Here is a 20,841-nt window from a genome sequence, read left to right on the forward strand (position 1 = left end):
CTTTCAATCTAGCCATATCCTCCACCACTGCTTCTCTAGGAACTCTGGCATGTTCCACCATAATAAGGCTCCCTATCACTGACTCCTGAAATTTCACAAATGTCATCTTTGACTCTGGAGACCTATCCCTAAACACAATAAAAGCATTAAAGGTTGCTAAGTGGAAGAGGTGAATTGCTAACTTCTTATACCAAACGTAAGACTTACGAATAGCAGTATAAGGTTCCAACCTCTGATCAACTCTATCTACACCTCCCATTGCTTATTATAGTCTAAAATGCACACAGGTTTGCGCACTTCAGCAACCTGGCCCCAAACAGTCACGGGGGAAGTACTCTCATCATGGATGGTACTTAGCATGTAGACATCCCTCTTGTCTGAAAATTTCGAAGCTAGCAGCTCATCATTCCACAAGGCACAGCACTGTCCCCTCTCAAGTTTCTTACAAACAAGCTCCCTTGGATAGCCTTTCCGGTTACAACGAATTGTGCCACAAGCAACAGTGTCCACTTTAAACAATTCCTTGAACAACTGTACTCCAGTGTAGAAGTTATCTACATACAAATGGTGACCTTTGTTGAACAGTCGTCTACCAAGATCCCACACAATTTTCTCAGTGGCTCCAAAAGTGGGAGGACAACCAGGGGGGTCAATATTGGAATCCCTACCAGTGTAGACACGGAAACTATACACATATCCTGTACTACTTTCAGACAGCATATACAATTTAATTCTATATCGTGCCCTTTTGCTAGGAATGTACTGCCTAAAAACCAAACGACCCTTGAAGAGGACCAAAGACTCGTCCACACTTATCTCTTTGCCTGGAACATAGACCTCAGAAAACCGATCTACAAAATGATCAAGGACAGGCCTAATCTTAAAAAGACGGTCAGAATCTGGGTGATCTCGTGGCAAGGCTAATGCATTGTCAACAAAATGCAGCATCCTAAGAAGAAGCAAATACCAATTACGACTCATGGTCGCAGGAAATATAGCTGTTGCCATCAAGGGACTAGTAGACCAATAAGAAGCCAGTGACGGCTTCCTTATCAACCCCATCAAAAAAGTCAAACCCAAAAACTTTTTTATCTCCTCCAAATTTGTGGGAATCCACTGGGCAGCTCTAGAGTGTGGCCTAAGTCTAGCAGCGTTGTCCCTCAAATGCTGCTCCGCATACAAATTAGTCTGCTCAACAATCTCGTCCAAAAACACATCATCCATGAATAACTCAAAGAAATTGACAGGCAAAAAGTTCTCTGTATTGGCGCTACACCCCGGGAGACCAGTAAAGGCAGGCAACTCTGGCTGCTCCATGTTTGAGGCAACCCAGAGATCAGGTCTTATAACGGGAAACCTTTCAGCCCCAGGTTCCTGCACTAATGGCACATCACTGTCCTCCTCTAAAACAGACCCTTCATCTGCACTGAGTGTGGCTTCCTCATCAGAAGATTCCTCTCCAACAGAAACATCACTGCCAGAATCCCTCACTTCCTCCTCTGCCTCAGATGCAGAGTCCGTCTCATAATCATGATCAGACAATGACTCAAAAAGCATACCAACCACCTGCTGAGCGGTCATCCTGCGGCTAGCATTGATCTTTCCTACTAAAATTAACTGGACAAATTCCCCACCAACAACCAGCACTGTGTAAGATAAGTAACAAAGTGTAGCTTTATTAGTAAGAGTTATAAACTAAAAAACTATACCGCTCACTTGCCTGAAAAAGCTTGATTCACCAGCAACTACTCTGCACAGACACAGCAATCACCAATGATATCCCACTAAAAAGAAAGAAAGAAAAGCAAATTAGAAATAAGACAAAACAAATATCATTGAGCACAAATCTAAGGACAATTTCACACACAATCCTGCATTTAGTACACCCCCTACAAACATGTCATTCATGCATGTCAACAATACTCCTTTGGAGTAAATTGTTTTTACTTACCTAAAACATGCAACTATGCAAACCGCAGGTCAACCACCGCCAAAACCGCAAGGAGCCACAGCAAATAAAGCAAAAGCTCTGAACTAGAACAAAAAGGAGAAAACATTTTTTATCACAAATGCAAATACTTCATCAGTTGACAAACACCCCACCATCAAACATTTAGAAATTGGTGCCTAAGTTGATTCTGCCATAGGGGCAGATGGGCATACTAAAAAAATAGGCCTATCTGCCCCAAGGAGGGCAGAAAATACCTTTAGTAGTGTGTCCCCATGGGGAGCGACCCTTGCCCAAAGGGACAGCCCCCAAACAAAAAAAACAAAAAAACAGACACAACACTATCCCTGGTGCCTAAGTGGCTTCTGCCCCCCTTGGGGCAGATGGGCCTAAAAATAATAGGCCGATCTGTCCCCAAGGGGTGCAGAAATGGCCTTGGTACCCTTGCCCAAGGGCCCCCCCCCGCCCCCATCCACTAACACACACACTATCCCTGGTGTCTAAGTGGCTTCTGCCCCCCTTGGGGGCAGATGGGCCTAAAAAAATAGGCCCATCTGCCCCCAAGGGGCCCTGGCGTTTTAGTGGTTTCTGCCCCCCTTGGGGGCAGATCAGCCTAAAAATAATAGGCCGATCTGTCTCCAAGGGGTGCAGAAATGGCCTTGGTACATGTGCCCCAAAGGGGGGGGGGGGGCGACCCTTGCCCAAGGGACCCCCCCATCCACTAACACACACACACACTATCCCTGGTGTCTAAGTGGCTTCTGCCCCCCTTGGGGGCAGATGGGGCTACAAAAATAGGCCCATCTGCCCCTAAGGGGGGCAGAAATGGCCAACAGGTCAATACCCCCCTTGGGGGGGCGCCCTCTGCCCAAGGGGACGCCCCCCCCCCAACAAAAATAAACAAATTTAAATAAATCCCTGGCGTTCTAGTGGTTTCTGCCCCCCTTGGGGCAGATCAGCCTAAAAATAATAGGCTGATCTGCCCCCAAGAGGGGCAGAAATGGCCCTAAAAGACATGCCCCCCAAAGGGGAGCGACCCTTGCCCAAGGGGCCACCTCCCCATCCACTACACACACAATCCCTGGTGCCTAAGTGGCTTCTGCCCCCCTTGGGGGCAGATGGACCTAAAAAAAATAGGCTGATCTGCCCCCAAGGGGGGCAGAAATGGCCGTTGTTATTTGCCCCCAAAAGGGGAGCGACCCTTGCCCAAGGGGCCGCTCCCCGACAGTAAAAACACGAATTAACAAAAAAAAATAATCCCTGGCGTCTAGTGGGCATTCCTGCTGCCCGATCGCAATGCGATCGGGCAGCAGGAATTCTCAAAGAGACACCGGGGGAAAGGAAAATCCTTTCCTTTCCCCCGGTGCCTCTTTCTGCAAACCTCCCCACCCACCGGGAAGAGAAACTTACCTCTTCCTCCCTCGCCGCACAGGAAGCAAATGGCTTCCTGTGCGACGGGCACCTGATAATGAAGTCAGCGCGCGATTGCGCGCTGACGTCATTATGGGGGGGTCAGGGGTGGAAGGGGAAGGGCTTCCCCTTCCATCCCTGCCTTTGGGGAGGTGGGGGGAAGCACACAGAGGGAGCGAGAGCGCTCCCTCTGGGCTGTGTGCCGAGAACGTAATGAACTGGTTAAAAATTACGTCAAAAATGGTGCAGTGAAATCTTATAGATTTCACTGAGACATTTTTGCAGGCCTCCTAATGCCAGAATGCCCCCCTTGCACACATTATGTGACTCAAGGGGGCGCAAAGTGGCGCAATGTGTGCATTGCGCCACTTTGTAAATATGGCACAGCCAAAATTGCCTCCTTGAGTCACATTAGCTAGTGTGGCGCAAAGAGGCGCTAGGGCCCTGTAAATTTGGCTCAAAAAGTTTGGTGTAGTGCTGGTTCTCCAGCATTAGTGCACGAGGGCGGGTCAATTCCAGCTTTTCAGGATATCTGTTCACTATGTAAGTGATTCCCAAATAGATTGTATTGCATCTACATATATTCCATGTCATTATCCTGAAGATCTGGAACGGATGCACCCCTCAAAGACAAAAATTGACACTTAGGCATCAGTGTCAGAGCTAGACCGCTGTATGTTTCTGTCCTTGGTTTCACAGATCACAGAAGCCATATTTAATATAAATACTGCACCAGGCATGTCATGATGGCAACATCTCTATCAAAAAAGTTATAATCTCGAAAAAATAATCAAGATAACTGTAACCTCAAATTTCGGGATATGGATGAGCCAACAAGATGTAAACAAGTATGTGACAGACTGTAGTGTGCCTCTCGCCCAAAATAAAAATAACAAAGGTGACAAACAAGACACAATAAAGTTTTGGCAATGTTTTCTTAGTAATGGCATGTACTAAAGGGTTTTCAGGTTTCGTCTCTGTAACAGCCCACCAGCTACAGAAGTGAGTGTTCTAACTTCCCTTGAAGGTAACTGGCAATCGTGTTTTGCTCAGAACATCTACATCGAGGACCTTCCTTGAGTTCCTGCTCACTGGCATTGACCTGTGCCAAGGTGGATTGTCGATACAAGAATAAGGAGAAGGAAGACAATTATGAGGAAGGGCCCTGAATTGCAGATGAACACATACTTATTTATTACTAATGCAGATGTGTGATTCGTGAAATGACCGACATAGTAGTAGTAGAAAGAATGCATTCAAAGCATGCTTAGATTAAAGTCCAGGGTAACAAGACTGGTAGGTAAAGATACAGGTTCTGTTGAGCGTTCCTTAGGGGTGCACCAAGGGTTGATTGGTCACGGGCATCCATACAAGTTGTATGAACATCCAGAGACTGGTGGAGCGCTGGGATGAAGATCACTGAGTGCAGTTGAACTGGTGTAGATGCCATTTATTTAAAGGTAGGATAGGTCAGAGTCATGGATTTATTAACCAATGAGGCAGCTGAGTTTAAATTAATATGTCTCACAATGTTAAAGACTGTCATAGCCCAAAATGCAACAAGACAGAACCAGAAACAACTAGGCAAAGGAGATTGGAAGAGCATGACAGATAACCCAAATTTCTCACTGCATAGAACCATTGCTATTGGAAGTGAGAGTAGAGGAAGTCATCTACAGTTTCCCGTGCAACGCCATGGCTTCATGGGCCAGAGGCGGCAAAAACAAGCCTGTCATCAGTCCTTGAGCCGGCGTGAAGCACCCCTGCAGTGCTACATCAGAATTTAGCTTGGAAGATGTTAGAAATTGGGTTACGGGTTGAGGGGGGTCAGACCCTATTCAAGCAGCAACCACAATCCTAGTCAGGGTGAAGTCACAAGCAAACCCTAAATGAACCTGTGGTCAACCTTCTGGTAGCTTAGCACAGAGCTATCAGGCTTAACTCAGAGGCAATGTGTAAAGTATTTATGCAGCACTTCAAACAGTATTAAAGTGACAACACAACACAAGAAAAATCCCACACCACCAAAACAACAAAAATCCAATCAGTAGAACCGGAGATATGCAAGTTTAAATATTTAAGAAAAAAATATCTCCAAAGCGGCTACTGTGAATATCTAGTTGTGCTAGACTGGGCCAAAATCACAAGTTCAGGCCGACCGCGTTGAAGCGCAGGCCGGCTACAGTGACTCATTTAGGCCAGGTGAACAAGAGTACCTTAAATCCTGGTTGGGTGGAGATGCAGAGTCCCGCGTCGAGGATGCATTGGGCAGCAGAAGTGATGTGAGGTCTGGGCGCTGAGATGTGTCACTCAGCAGTGGTTCTGGGGAGCTGTGAAGTGCAAAGAGATTTCCTTATCTGGAAATGTGTTGTGCACTGGCAGTTCTGACGGGCTGCGTTGGGCATGGCGATATCCTTGGGTGGAGATGCGCCAGCTTTGATGGTCTGCTATGGTTGATGCGAAGTCCTTACATCAGGGAAATCCACTCAGCAGAGGTGATGCGTCAGTTCCGAGTCGATGCTTTGAGCAGACGAAGTGATGTGGGGCACTACAGAGGAGATGCGTTGGTTCTCCTGGTTCCACAGTTGGGCTAGCAGAGGCACTTTCAGGCCCACTTAAAAGGGTCCAAGACTGACGTAGCACCATTTGGGAGGGCAGGACTCCCAGATGCCAGAGTCCAGGTGCTGGGTTGAAGGTTGTTGCAAGCCTGCTATGTTCCTAAGACTTCTAATCAGGGGCCCAGCCTACTAGCCCTTGATGTCACTTTGGGGTCCTGGGTTTAGATATGAAGGTCCAGTCCTTTGTACCCAGGCTGGAGGGAAGCAGGTCAGCATAGTAGGGCAACAGTCCTTCAGGGCAGCAATCCAACAGAGTGGCGGTCCTTTCAGCAGGGCAACAGTTCTTTTTCTTGGCTGAGTCCACAGGTCCAGAAGTGTACTGAAGAGTTGGGTTGAAGGGTCCAATATTTATACCTGGTGCCCACTTTGAAGTGGAGAAAGCGTCTAGAGGTTTCCACCCCTGAGGTGTCAGGCATCTCCTTCCTTTCTGCCCTGGCCCCAGCTCATCTGGGTTCCCAATAGACCAGTGTCAAACCCTTTGTGGGAGTGCTCGGGCATGGGCAAGAGTGATAAGTGACATCTCCTTCCCCTTGTTAACTCAGAGAGGCCCATCCCGCCAACACCTATGTTCTCTCTGTGTCACTGTCTAAGAGCAATACACAAAGACCAACTGCCAGCCACACCTAGTCATGTGGCTCAGGATCAGACTGCAGGCACCAAATGATTAGGACAAGAAAATGCAGACTTTCTAAAAGTGGCATTTTCAGAATTGCGACTAAAGATACACTTTACCATTAAAGAGGACTTTCAATTACAATTCTTTAGACATCAAACTCAAGCTGACTACCTACTTCCAATTGGACGTTACAGCTTATTAAATGCAATAAGGCAACCCCAATGTTATCCTATGGGAGAGGTACGCCTTGCAATAGTGAAAAACAAATGTAAGATTGTTTCACTACCAGGACATGTAAAATTTTACAGTGCATGTCCAAATTTTGAGGTACACTTCACCCTTCCATCTGGGCTGTTGTGGCCTATCCACACAGACTGCAATGGCAGACCTGAAGCATGTTTAAAGAGCTACATAAATTGGTCGCACAATCAGTGCTGTGGGCCCACTTGTAGCATTTAATTCACAGGTCCGGGCACATGTTGTACCACTTTACTGGGGACTTGCAAGTATATTAAATATGCCAATTGGATGTAAGACAATTCTACCATATTTAAAGGAGCGAGCACAAGCACTTTAGCACTCGTTGGCAGTGGTAAAGTGTGCCAAGTCCAACAGGAGACAAACAGTGAGAACAGAAAAAGAAGTCCCCACTCCGAAACATCTCCCATGTGACACTGCATCAAGCAGACTCCCCTTCTTCCTGCCATGAGTTCTCTACCCCAAAGCTATCTTTAATCCCAGCTCTCCTTAAGACATATTGCAATTCTTTTAGCATTCTATTCTGCTCCACCAAGGCATGGAAACAGGTTATTCACAGAACTTTTACAACAGAGTCAATAAGAGGACTATGCATCTAACATCTGTGGTGTGACCAGTTTTTCCTTCGTGAACATGGTGATCTTAGTTTACAGTTACTAGTGGAGGGGGAGAAAAAGTTGCTGATTTGCGATGTTCAGGGCACGCATTATTAATGGTGTCCAGGTGTCTACATGTTATTTCTAACACTCCTTTATATGCATAAATGAGGCATACCAAGACATCCTCTGGAAAGAATCCATTACCAAAGCAAATATTTTTGTTAGGCTACAAAATTAAGGCTGTGGTTTGGGTCGCAGACATCTGCATATCTGTGATAACCCTATCAATATATTCTTTTGAATATATGTCTGAATTAAAATGGCCTCCCTACTTTGGTATTAACAACCCCCCACACCACTTGCAACAACTGCCACCTATTCTTCAGAATTACAAATCTTTTACTAAACACATAATCTAAACAAAATCAGACAAATGATTTAGGAGGTAGTAATTAACAATTAATAACAGCCCTCCCTGAGGGAGAGTCACTTGAAGAGCTCAGTAATTGAAAATGTTTTCCCAAGGATGCCCAGAGGTTTAAACCACCCGCACCATAGCCATACTCAGAATTCTTTGCCAAACATTGAAATTTCGTTACGTGTGATATTTCTTTATAAAACTCCAGCAAAATTGCTAACCTGTTATTGTGCAAACCATCATTCTTCCATGTGATCAGCAAAAGTCCATGTTTCTTCTTCCCTTGTTAAAGTTGCTCATCCCAGATATTTCTGATAATAATGTTTTTATGTATCCAATTAATCTGTTGACAGTGGGGTTGTAAGAAGTTGCGGTCGCAACTTGGTTCATTCTTTGAAAAGTTTGCAAACTTCTACAAGTCTGTATCTGACAAAGATTTTACTGAAAAGAACAAAAGTTTGATGTAAGAGTCACTGTCCTGCAGCGGAAATGTTCTCAGTCCTCTGCTGGAAGTGGCAGTATTTTCTCCTTTTCCCTGAAGGATTCACACTTTCCTCACTGCCAGAAGTTTAAAGGTGAGACTTTCAGCTGCCAGAGGTCACAACCTGGGACTTCCAGGAGCCAGAAAAGGAAATGAGGCTGCTGAGTGGTGCCAATTTTGTTTCTATGCTGCCACTCAGGTGACAGCGGGGAAAACACATATTCTTCCATTGTCATATCCCTCAGTCAGGAACCCTGCTAAGAAATTTACTTGTAGAACTAACAGGCAGAACTGCTCCCTGCAGAGACAATGGAAATCGAGAGGAGAGATTCAGCAGATGTGAGGGAGTATTTGAAACATGGAAGGAGAGGCAAAGGACATGAGCTAAACAAAGTCCTGAGGAGGATGGAGGACAGCAGGTCCTGAAAATTAGACAGAAACTGCGTAATGCCTGCCACATACAAAATTAGGCAGACGGTGCACATAGAGTACAATAACCAATGAAAAAGGCAATGACATCAACAGTAGGTGAATAAAAAGCAGATGAATGACAGACTAACACCAAAATGTGTAGTTTGTATGTTCCTTGGAAAATTAAGTGTTGGTAATGGGATCAAATCAATCTAAGGAACAGTTATTCTTGTGGAAGAAGAGCGTAAAGCAAGTCTTTGTTTGTGAGACACTAATCCTGAGAACTCAATTGCACCCTCAAGAAATAACTACTATGTTTTAGCCCACAAACACAAGAGGTCAAAAGGATTGGATCAAGAGAAACAGAATTCAGAAACAGAGTTCAGAAAAGCAAGGGCCTGATTCTAAGAACAATGAAGTAAGGTCTGAGGAGAACCACAGCTAGAGTATAAGAAACATAGAATGGGCAAAGCATGATTGATTACAGTAAAATACACACAGACCAGCCTAAGTAAATTACTGGAGAAATAAGACTGATTCAGAAAACTGAGAAAGGCAGAAATGAGAACCAAGGGTTGATAGTATGCAAATAGAACTAGGATCTCAGGCATACTTGGCAAGATATCTAAACTACAGACAAGAACAGGACTGCAAGAATGCAGAAAGAACAAGGAATGCTGGAACACAGGAAAAGGGTTACTACAAAATCAGATAACATGAATAGGCACAGAAAAACGATACCAAGAAAGAACAGAGAAATATTAACAGCAGGACAGCTGGTGGAAAATCAAGTGACAAAGCACTCCGGAACTAGGAATAGGCCTTCAAGTAGAGCAGCAAGTTAGACTGGCTGCACAGAGTATCAGTAGGAAGATGGTGTGAGAATAGGGAACATAAAGCTGGCAAGTCCGGGGAGGGCATAGTTGTAGGGAGACAGCCAGGGGAAAGCAGTTAGCCAGGATCAGGATAATCAGAGCTCCACCTCGGGAGGGATGGCTGCACTGAGACTACAAGCTGGGCCAATGCAAGAAGTGTGTCATGGAGTGTTCTGTTGTAAACAGATCTGACAGCAGAACACCACTGTGCCCTTGTGAACGCCATTTAATGGCATGATGTTCAAATCATGGCACAATCCATGTTTAGTGAGACATCTGACCGCAGGGATGGGTGAAGGTTAAGAAAGCCAGACGTGGGCAAATTTAGGAAACCCTGTACAAACATCCTTGAGTCCTATGCAGCCATAATTGAAATTTCACTACTCCTGCATTTTCATTGAATGATCAATCATGTCATCCAAGCTACGCATATACTGTAGCATTTAAAGCATTAGGCATCACTGGAAAGGCCAAAACGTGCCCCAGTTAGAATCAGGCTCCTAGTGCCCTTTTGGAGTGCAGACAATGGGGGTCATTACAACCCTGGCGGACGGTGTTAAAGCGGCGGTAAGACCGCCAACAGGCTGGCGGTCTTTTTTTGAGTATTATGACCATGGCGGTTACCGCCATGGTCATCCGCCGCTTCACCGTTCCGCCCGCCAGGGTGGAGACGACCGCTGGGCTGGAGACCTGGGTCTCCAGCCCGGCAGCCGTCACAATACCGCCGCCGATATTTCGACCCGGCTTACCGCCGTGGATTTCCAGCGGTAGGAACCGCCATGAAATCCATGGCGGTAAGCCCTATCAGTGCCAGGGAATTCCTTCCCTGGCACTGATAGTTTCTCCCCCACCCCCCACCCCGACTCTCTCCCCTACACCCCCCACCACCCCTGCCACCCCCCAAAGGTGGCAGGGCCCCCCTCCCCACCCCGACCCTCAACATCACATAACTCACACACACACAACACGCATGCAGGCACCACCAACACACATACACGAACACACACCAACATACAGGTCTACATCCACACACTCAGTCAGACACGCACACCCATATACAGACATACACGCACACATCCATACAGACATACACGCACTAATTCCCAACACACGCAACACACCTGCAAGCATACACGCACTCACAACCCCCCTCTACATACACAGACGCACACCCCCATGCACCCACACAACACCCCCCTCCCCTAACGGACGATCGTCTTACCTTGTCTGTTGATCCTCCGGGAGGAGACGGGAGCCATGGGGGCTGCTCCGCCGACACCACACCGCCAACAGAACACCGCCGCGCCGAATCACAGGACGTGATTCGCTGGCCGGTGTTCTGTTGGCGTTGCGGTGGAGGTGGAGCAACCTCCACTTTCCCGCCACCCACCAGTATGGCTGTTGGCGGCTCTCCGTCGTAAAAAGGACGGAGAGCAGCCAACAGTCATAATACGCCGAGCGGCAAACCGCCACTACTGGCGGTCTTCCGCACGGCGGTCCCTTGGCGGTCTTGTTAAAAGACCACCGAGGTTGTAATGACCACCAATATCTCATATCTATTAGCAGTTTGTGCTTCTATAGGGCCGTGGCTTGACGAGCCATCATGGCGGACGCTCACTAGAGCAGCACCATGGAGTTATCCTGAAAGATGCGACCGACATGAGGGGAAGTGTCAACAAACAGCAGCATGCACAGAGAGTTGTGAAGCCGCAGCAGGTGGAACAAACTGTCATGACCTTGCTGCCCAAAACGACCAACCTGGAAACCTCCCTGAAGGAGCTATCGGAAAAGGTGCGCATACTGGAGCAGCGGGCGGAGGATGCAGAGGGCAGATCCCGCAGAAACAATGTCTGCCTGGTGGGCCTGCCAGAGGGTATCGAGGGAGTTGATCCTGTGTGGAACATGGAAGGCTGACTGCACACAGCTCTCCCCCCAGATGCTCTTACCCATTTCTTCTCCACTGAGCGGGCAGACAGGGTCCTGGCCCGACGCCCCCCAGCGGTTGCCAACCCGCGACCGATGCTCATGTGGTTCCTTCATTACCGTGACAGAGACAATGTGTTAAAGGAAACCCACCTCATGACGGAGATACGGGTGGGCAACGCAAATGTGATGTCCTTCTCAGACTATATGGTCGCTGTACAGAAGCAAAGTAATAATTTCCTAGTAGTGAAGCAACGTCTTTGTGAGCTGGGGTTTACTTACTCTCACCTCTTCCCAGCTAGACTTCGGGTAGTAGCCGCTGGCACTACGCATTTCTTCCCCACCTCCAAGGAGGCATGGCACTGATTGGAGAGCCCTGATACCGGTGCTACACGTCTGGATCAATCGACATCAACAAAGGAAGATAATATCTGGCAGAACTACAGGGGGCAACGCCGAGTAAAGGCACAAGTGGATAGAGACCTTCCCGCAGTTCCAGATTTGGAGCACAGAATCCAGGAGAGGCGAAGTGCCCTGCAGCAAGCAGCCGCACTCTCAAGTTCGGGCGTTGCTCCAGTCCCAATATACCAAACTCCCCCTCTTGTGATGGTGAGAGTTCTGTTATCACATGGCCATCTGTGCAAAGCTTGCATGTTCCTCCAGATATAACCCCACAGACATCAGACACTATTATTTGAGCTTAAATGTCTTTATATCCATGCTTCTATTCATATGTACATAGCTTTTGATAATGTGTAATGCTCCATATATGGTTGTGAACATTGGATTGTCCGTAAAGTGGTCCCTCTGTTGTTACATATTGCTGGTCCTCATCTGGTCACCCCTGCCATAAGACCAACTATCTCTTGCCTTAGTTGTTATCACCCAGTTTGAGTGGCCACCTGTTCTAGTGTGCCACTCTTTTGGTATTTGCAATGTTCTTGTTACAATATGTTGCTCATTGTTACCCACCCAATAACCTTTCAATCGCTAGGCAATTCATGAAGGTACTTACCACACACTGCTCTGCTCCCTCACACACACTAAGCGTGCTATCAGCCATGTGGCAAATGTGCGCAGCACCCCCATTTGTCCTCCCTACATATGATGGGGCACATTAACGTAATGACATGGAACATTCGTGGCATGCACACTCCAGCGTGACACTACGCCATATACTCCTATCTGAAGCGCAGCAACGCTCACATATCTATGTTACAAGAGTCTCACCTAACAAGCTCAGAGGTAGACATGCTTAGAAGAAGATGGCGAGGCCAGGTGTATTCCACAAACTACTTGTCTTATGCATGGGGTATGTTACTATGGATCAGACCAGGGGTCCTGTTTGATTTGATAGAACAGGTCGCAGATGCAAATGGCTGGTATATGTTAGTTCGAGGCCAGCTAAGTGGTCGTCACATCCTCCTTGGTACTATGTATGCTCCCAATGTAGACCAGGCCTCATTTTTCATGGACTCAGTCGATTGCTGGCGCGCTGGAACGATGTACCCTGGCTGATTGGTGGGGACTTTGATTGTGTGCTGGATACGTATATGGACAGGTCCTTTCCACCGTTGGAACGTACTACTGCCACCTCTAATGCTCGCTCTTTAGAGACCTGGCTGCACCATTGGCAATTGACAGATGTCTGGCGTCATTATAATACTGCAACCAGGGTATACTCCTTCTCCTCGGCTCCTCATGATTTACTTGTCAGGCTTGACAGGCTCCTTTGCACGACCAACCTGGTCCCAGCAGTTGCGTGGACCGATTATCTAGGCCGCACCCACTCGGATCACAACCCTCAATACCTTCAGCTCGATTGGGGTGGGACCACCCACCCAACTGCCCCCACGTGGAGGCTGCAACCTGCACTGTTGGAGGACCCGGCATTCCGTGAGTCGACTGGCCAAAAGATAGCTAGTTACTTTGAATTCAGTACAGACATGGCCACGTCTCGTTCAATGGAATGTGATGCGTTTAGGGCTACGCTGCGTGGCCATTGCACGGGGCTTAGTTCTGGTATGCGTCGGCAACTGGGCCAAGAGGTGTCCGCTGTGGAGTGCCAATTATTGCATCATGGATCGGAGGTGGTTCTGGAATCCTGATACCCTACCTGAACTGCAAGCCATCCATGAAGCCTATTCAGAACTCCTTAAACATTTGCGGTGTCTTAATCATGCAGTGCACTCGGCCAACATGCATGCAAGGGCGTGCCCATTTGATACATCTAGAAACTCCCCATAGTATGGTAATGTCTATCTGGACACCGGCAGGGGACTCGTTGTACACGCTGTATTCAATCCATGCAGCATTGTACACTCATTATGAGACTCTGTATAGCATGGTCTCTAATCCTCCCCTGGATGAGATTGACCTATTCCTCGTGGAGCTGACCCTGTCCTGGATCTGTGCCGAGCAGTGTTCGTAACTAGATCGTGCTCTCCTGCTATCTGAGGTACAGGACGCCATTGGCTCTCTCACCAATGGCAAAGCACCCGGTCCGGACAGGCTGCCGTCTGAATTTTATAAGGCATAGTCAGCTAGCACCTAAATTGCTTGCCACATACGAGGAGGCCCTGGCACAGGCGCACTTACCCTCTACATTGCAAGAGGTCATGCTGGTCTCCCTACTGAAGCTGCATAAGGACCTCACCAGTCTACACTCCTACGGGCCACTGACACTCCTTATTACGGATTATAAAATATTAGCCAAAACTGTTGCAATGCAACTGGCCCCACTGGTGCCGGCATTAGTACATGAGGACCTGAACGGTTTTGTGCCGGGCCGCACGACATCCCTCAACGTGCGTAGATTTTTTCGTACAACGCGCTACGCTCCCCACCATTGGCCACAAGCAGGTTGCCTGGTAATAGACCTAGCGAAAGCGTTCGATTCGCTGGAGTGGCCTTTGCAATTTTGCCCAGTTATGGCTTTGGCTGCATTTTTTACAGCTGGTGAAATTGCTATATATGCTCCTGTCAGCTAGAACCAAAACAGGACGCCTCCTGTCGCCCTACATCTGTGTTAAGAGAGGCACACGAAAGGGGTGTCCTTTTCCCCTCTACTCTTCGCTCTGGCAGTAGAGCCGCTGGCGACCGCACTCCGCAGGGCAGGGCGCACTTGGGGCATACCACTGGGTGATGGAAACCACGTGGTCTCTTTATATGCGGACATCCTTCTAGTGTACATTAGAGATATAGTAGAGTTCCCCAGCGATATAATACCGCCATTCAATAAGCATGCAATGATTTCTGGCTTGCGAGTAAACTGGACCAAGTCTTGTGTTTTCCCATTGTCTTCTACTGTACCTGCCCTAGACCTCACATCGATAGCCCCTGGCCTAACGTGGCAATCCAGCACCTTCAGATATCTTGGCATACAGGTATACCACATGGATGCTGATCTGTTTGATGGAAATCTGACATGTGCTCTGTCAGGCTTCCGTCGGCGGATGGCGTTCTGGAAAACCCTGTCACTAACAGTCATTGGCAGGGTAGCCCTTGTTAAAATAATAGTGCTGCCGACACTCTTATATTATTTTGTGAATTTACCGTTATATATCCCGGCTTCTTTTTTCCGATCTCTGGAGCGAGATATCCGTAATTTAATCTGGATCACCTCCTGCCATAGGGTAGCCCTATCTAAACTTTATTGCCCACCAACTCTGGGAGGTTTATCGTTGACGAATTTGGAGCATTACTATCTGGCTGCGCTACCACAGTGGGTGGCCTGTTAGTTCCTGTCACGACACCTGGAGGACACGGCCACTGATTTTCCAGCGTGGTTGCGTTGTGAATTGCTTTGTTTATTCCATCCCTGTGCTAAAGCAGCCACACCAGTACCCATATTACTGAACCTAGCATATCGCTGCTACCGGAGGTGTTGTTACATAACCTGGGACACCACACCCTATGCGCCGGCTATGCTGCTATTAGGGACACCACGTGGCACCTGTGCCACGACATCTACAGAACTAGCTGCCTGGCATGAAGCAGGAATATATAGCCTAGGGGACCTCTACTCTGATGGTACCCTTCACACCCATGACACGCTGATGGAAACCACTGGTCTGGACTCAGGCACCTTCCTCCTGTATAACTCTCTTAGGTATACCCTGTAGCGTGCATGGGATGATCCCGCGAGGGAATGCCAGGTACATTACACAATGCACTATCTGCACATATTTAGAGAGGGGAGGCATTTAGGCCCATATTTATTCTTTTTAAGCGCCACCTTTGTGTCATTTTTTTACGCAAAAGCAGCGCAAACTCACAAAATACAATTATATTTTGTACATTTGCGCCGCTTTTGCATCAAAAAATGAAGCAAATGTGGCACAAAAAAGTATAAATATGGGCCTTAATATGTTAGTTAGCGGACTCTCTGCACACGCAAACATCCGGCCCACTTGTGGCCCTCCGAGGGTGCTGGGAGGTGGACAGGAGATGACCTTTCATGGACAAGGAATGGGAGAACATATTAGAAAACCCCCATGTACATCCGGCGCAACATGCAATTTCGCCTCATACAATATTATGTAGTTCAAAGAGCCTATCTGACACCTGAGAAAACTAACAGATATTTTAACTGCATTGATGCAGCTTGCCCGCGCTGTCAACACCTGGGGTGGACTTTCTGCACATGGTGTGGTCCTGCCCTACTCTGAGTCACTAGTGGTCTTTGACTCTGGCGAGCTTAACATGCTGTGTGGGCTGACCCTTGCCACAGACATGGGAGACATGTATTCTGGGATTGTTCCCTAGGGGCAAAAAACTGAGAGCAACAACACGTTTCCTGGATCTAGGCTTTTTAGTGGCCAAACGCCTTATCACCTGTAAATGGCGTTCTCCCAGACCGCAGGCAGACTAAGCATGGGTGTGATCGCGGACTGTCTGGGTGAGGGAAGAGTGCACGGCTCTCCGGCGCAAGGAGGTGTTAGGGCTACGTAAGTATCCTCTTGAATCACAATGGGAACTAATATTAACAGACCTCAGTAATCCATTGATGCCGGCGCTGCTCAATTCAGGTCCTCTGTAGGTGATGCATGATTGCGATGGCGTACATATAATCTAACACGCCGCATATCTGTACACATGGGCAAAACATATAGACACTCCCTTCAGCTTGGAGGCAGCTGCGTCGCATGAAAACCTCATGGACTGCATGTGTGGGGGCAACTTGCTGAGCACCTGTAATCTGTATAATGGTTTTACTGATTCGGTATTGTCAGTACATAGACATGTTTTTGCCCGTGCCTCCCCCTTCTTGTATGTTTATTGTTGTGAATAGAAGTTGTATGTAAACGCGTGGCTCTCGCGGGCCTTATACTGTACTATGTTAAGTTTGAAGTATAAATGCAATAAAGAATTATAAAATAATTTGAAAAAACAGTTTGTGCTTCTATGTGAATGTCAAAGGAAATTTTTGTTCGTTAAATTGCCTCCTATAGGTAAACTTAGAGGAGCAAAGTTAAACTAGGTAATCGTAAAAATATTGCGAAACATGGAATTTTACATCCAAAGCTGCTTACTTTCATGAATTAGATTTACATTTCCTTTGGGTTTCTGTATAGTTAGAACGTTTTACATTATGTTGCATAATATATCACATAATTGAATTATGAGATGTACAGGAGATATATAGAGGTGATGTCTAAACAGTGCAGAATAATAAAATAAAGAGGGAAGGTAGGGAGAAGGGTGAAGATCTAAAGTAAGAGAAAGACAGGTAAATAAGAGGTGAAAGGAAGAAAGCAGAAAAGAGGTAAATAGGGAGACGGGTAAAATGTATGTACGAACAATGAGCGGGAAAGAGATCAGCTCCCATACCTGAGACCATGCCTGAAGAGTGAATTAGAAGTATGAGGATTAATACAGTGTAAGCGTGCTCTTAAGCAGTAATAGGACTTTAGGGCAAACAGGTAACATTGAGGACTGTAACCATTCACTTCTTGTGTAGCCAAGAAAATTGCTAATTTACCTCTTTTGGAAAAATTATTTGTTTTGCACTTAGGTTTCAAACTTAATTCCTGAAGCATTATGAAAACCTAAGTTTTAAAGATATTCAACAAACGATGAGTGATTTGAAACACAGCGAAGGCCAAGCTGACTTGCTAGGCTCTCAGTGGTTCTTCAAACCTACCCATGGGGAAGATATGAAAGGGCGTCTTAGCTTGTACAGTCATATGAGTGAATGTATCTGCCGATCTAAATTGATATGAAATAGCTGAAGATGCATATAAAAGTTGTACCTGATGAACCCTTATTACATTTTCTAGGATCCAGACGTCATCAATACTATTTTGCCTGTTGAATACGGTCCAGCTGAAGAGGATGAAGAGAAGGTTCCCATGCGGCCAGAAGACCCGGAAGGGATTCCACCACTTTTAGTCTCACCTGATCAAGAGGTCAATCATGCAGAACAGACTCCACCTTCACCACCTTCCTTGCCACCCCATGACTGTAACGGGAACACTTCAGTGAAATTGCAAGCCTGTGATGCTCCAACCCAAACAACCAGTGGCCCTGAAACTGAACAGGGCCATGTAAACATGGCATACTCTCAGTCAATACCACCCTATGATATTCACAAAAATAGGGCATCCAGAAACAAACCAACCAACCTCTGGAATCCCACATATGGATCATGGTTTGCTGAGAAAGCAACAGCGAAAAAAAAAATTCTTGAAAAACAGCCGCCTGTGAAGAAGATGCCAAGCGATGAGGAACTCTGCACTGTTGTACCTGATGCTGTCACAGCCAAGCTGCCTCCCACCTCCCTACTGTTAGAACCAGCTTCACTAACTTCAAATGTACAGGACATACCTCTGTTTAGGCTCCGCCATTTTCCATGTGGAAACGTCAACTATGGCTATCAACAGCAAGGTCTACCACTTGAGGCTTCCTCTGCATCTTGCTCTAGCAAATCTGAGGACTCTAGTCTTAGAAACAAAAGCGACACAGCTCAGCAGTAGTGCAGAGATCATCTAATATGCCTGACAAGATGTTTGGGACTTTGGGGTTTCGCAAATAACCATTTTCCATATTACAAACAAGAGACCTATCAAAATGTACCTTCTCAGTTAATGTGCCAAACTACTGCAAAAACAATTTTTAAGTTTTAATTCATGTGGTTGCAAACATCAGGGACACAGCTCAGAGGTAATTCCAAGATCACCTGAACTACTTGACAAGATGTTCAGAAATGGAGGTTTTGCAGATAATAACCATTTTCATTATCAAATTTTATCATGTGAGTTAATGTGCCAAACTACTGCAGAAACTTTTGAGTTCTATTTTATATGGTTACAAGCATCAGTGACCCCAGCAAAGTGTACACTGGAAGCCTGAGTTTTAAGTGCATAAGATCCCCTTGAGAATGGTCCATGCGTGCAATTCCCTCTGCTTGTTTTTCTAATCTGAGCTCAGTTTGAGAAGAAGCCCAGAATTGATTCTTCTTGTTGGTATTAAACTAGGCAATTCATGTGATAATGTGTGGAACTGACTGCTGGAAGCAAACTGATGAAGTGCTTGATATTAATTGTACACGTAAAGAGCGATCAAGTGTCTGGAGCTAGAATGATGGGTGCTGGACTTGTACATCTCCAGGTACCATATCATCAATATTTAATCCAAAGATTTTTGCTTGTTAGAATGTCTTATAGGAAACCACAGTGCTTACCTTTCCTTCGCCCATGTGGTGCTTCTGGAGCAGATAATACAAAGTTCATGTGATACAGATTCATCACAGCTCATCACTAAATATTCCCTTTAGGAGAAAAAGCGAATTTGGTCCAATCGTAGGTTTCAATCCTGGCCTGGTCGGAACACCTTGGCATGCTTATGAGTGTGTTCCATGAAACCTACAACATTTGTCCTTGTAACCTACTAATATACATGTATCTATACAGTATATACATATGTACACTTATATATGTAAATATGTTACAGAAGCACTCGCCGTCAAACCTATGGTAATAATTTCAATAAAGGTTCTATTCAGAATCATCCTTTTTCTCACCAATAAATTTAAAGATGTGACTACAGTATAGGACTGCATGCTTAAAAGAATAGGATCATGTTAAAAAAGTTGAGCAAAATCTCTCCACAGTTATTGAATTATATGGAAGCATAAAGGGAATGTTTCTAAATGTTCTGAAAGATATTATTTAGTGTGTTGCCTCCCATAATTGAAAACAGGCTTATACACTTACAACTAACCTTGCCTTGTCCTTATACCCAGTGGTGTGGCAATTTGTTTTTCAGATTCTGAAAATGTGTATTCATGAATGTTTGCAGAATACAGAGGCGAGGATGCACTTTTCCGCAGATGATGTTATAGAGGTTTGGATGTGTTACAATAAGTCAAGGTGCATCAGTGTAGTGACAAAGCACATAATGAGGACACTTCATAGATGGAAGCATGTCCATGTTTGCATGGATGAGCATTGGCAAATTAACTGTTTATGCTCTGCCCTAGGCATTGTAGAGCAGTGCACTTAAAGTGGGACCGCATCCACCTTTTAGAATTTTTCATCCTATATCTTACAGAAGAAAGAATTTGTTAAATTAGACTCTAAATTAAGTCCAAATAATTAAGGAGCAGGTTTTAAGAAGGAGATGTAAGTTGTTTGTGTCAAGATTTCATGGTTATGAGGCATGTAGCTATTAGTTTCAGACCTGGCTTTCCAGAACAGCCTCTACGGAAGACAGGTCTGTGGTGGATGGGATGTTGGATCAAGGCAAAGTGTATGGTCCGGAGCCCGGGTTGTGAGAGAGCCCTTCATGGGTAAGGTTGGAAGGCAGGTATTTAGCTCCAGGAACTGTGTCTGTTGACAACTCCCAACACTTTACATTGGTAGTCTTACTCTTTTTCATGCAGTTTGCTCACCAACCTTTGTCTTACACCTTTTTAGTTTTCTTCCTTCTCACGTGTCTTCAGGTTACCGCACTGATGCTTTCGGTCCTGATTCCCTTGCTGTTCCTGTTCACTATTTTCCCCTCATCCTCTGGGTCTGACTGCTTTAGGCTTCCCTCCTTGTGTCTGCTCTGGCAGCCCAAGGTTCTCAATGCCTTGCTGTGTGGAAGCTGGTGAGTATTGATACAAAAGGGAAGATTGGGTTTAGGTGCCACATTACTGAAACATGTATTTAACTAACATCCGTACACCCATTAACGGAAAGGGACGATTACTCGCTGACCCCTTGTGATACTGTCACCCTATTACTGAGAGCCCATGAGTCCCAGGCCACTGTGCATTTGCTGAATGAAGACAATAGCAT

General features: G+C 46.2%; 1 protein-coding gene across 1 annotated transcript in view; it reads left to right on the forward strand.

Moving 5' to 3' along the window:
- Positions 1-19,566, forward strand: part of ALK (ALK receptor tyrosine kinase) — a 2,590,648-nt gene extending 2,571,082 nt beyond the window's left edge. The window contains exon 29 of the mRNA XM_069233821.1: positions 17,839-19,566. Coding sequence (XP_069089922.1) covers positions 17,839-18,534 — 696 coding nt within the window. The 3' untranslated portion in view covers positions 18,535-19,566. The remainder of the gene's footprint in view (positions 1-17,838) is intronic.
- Positions 19,567-20,841: the final 1,275 nt, after the last annotated feature.

The sequence above is a fragment of the Pleurodeles waltl genome, chromosome 5 (assembly GCF_031143425.1).
Source record: "Pleurodeles waltl isolate 20211129_DDA chromosome 5, aPleWal1.hap1.20221129, whole genome shotgun sequence".
In the NCBI taxonomy this organism is placed as follows: Eukaryota; Metazoa; Chordata; class Amphibia; order Caudata; family Salamandridae; genus Pleurodeles; species Pleurodeles waltl.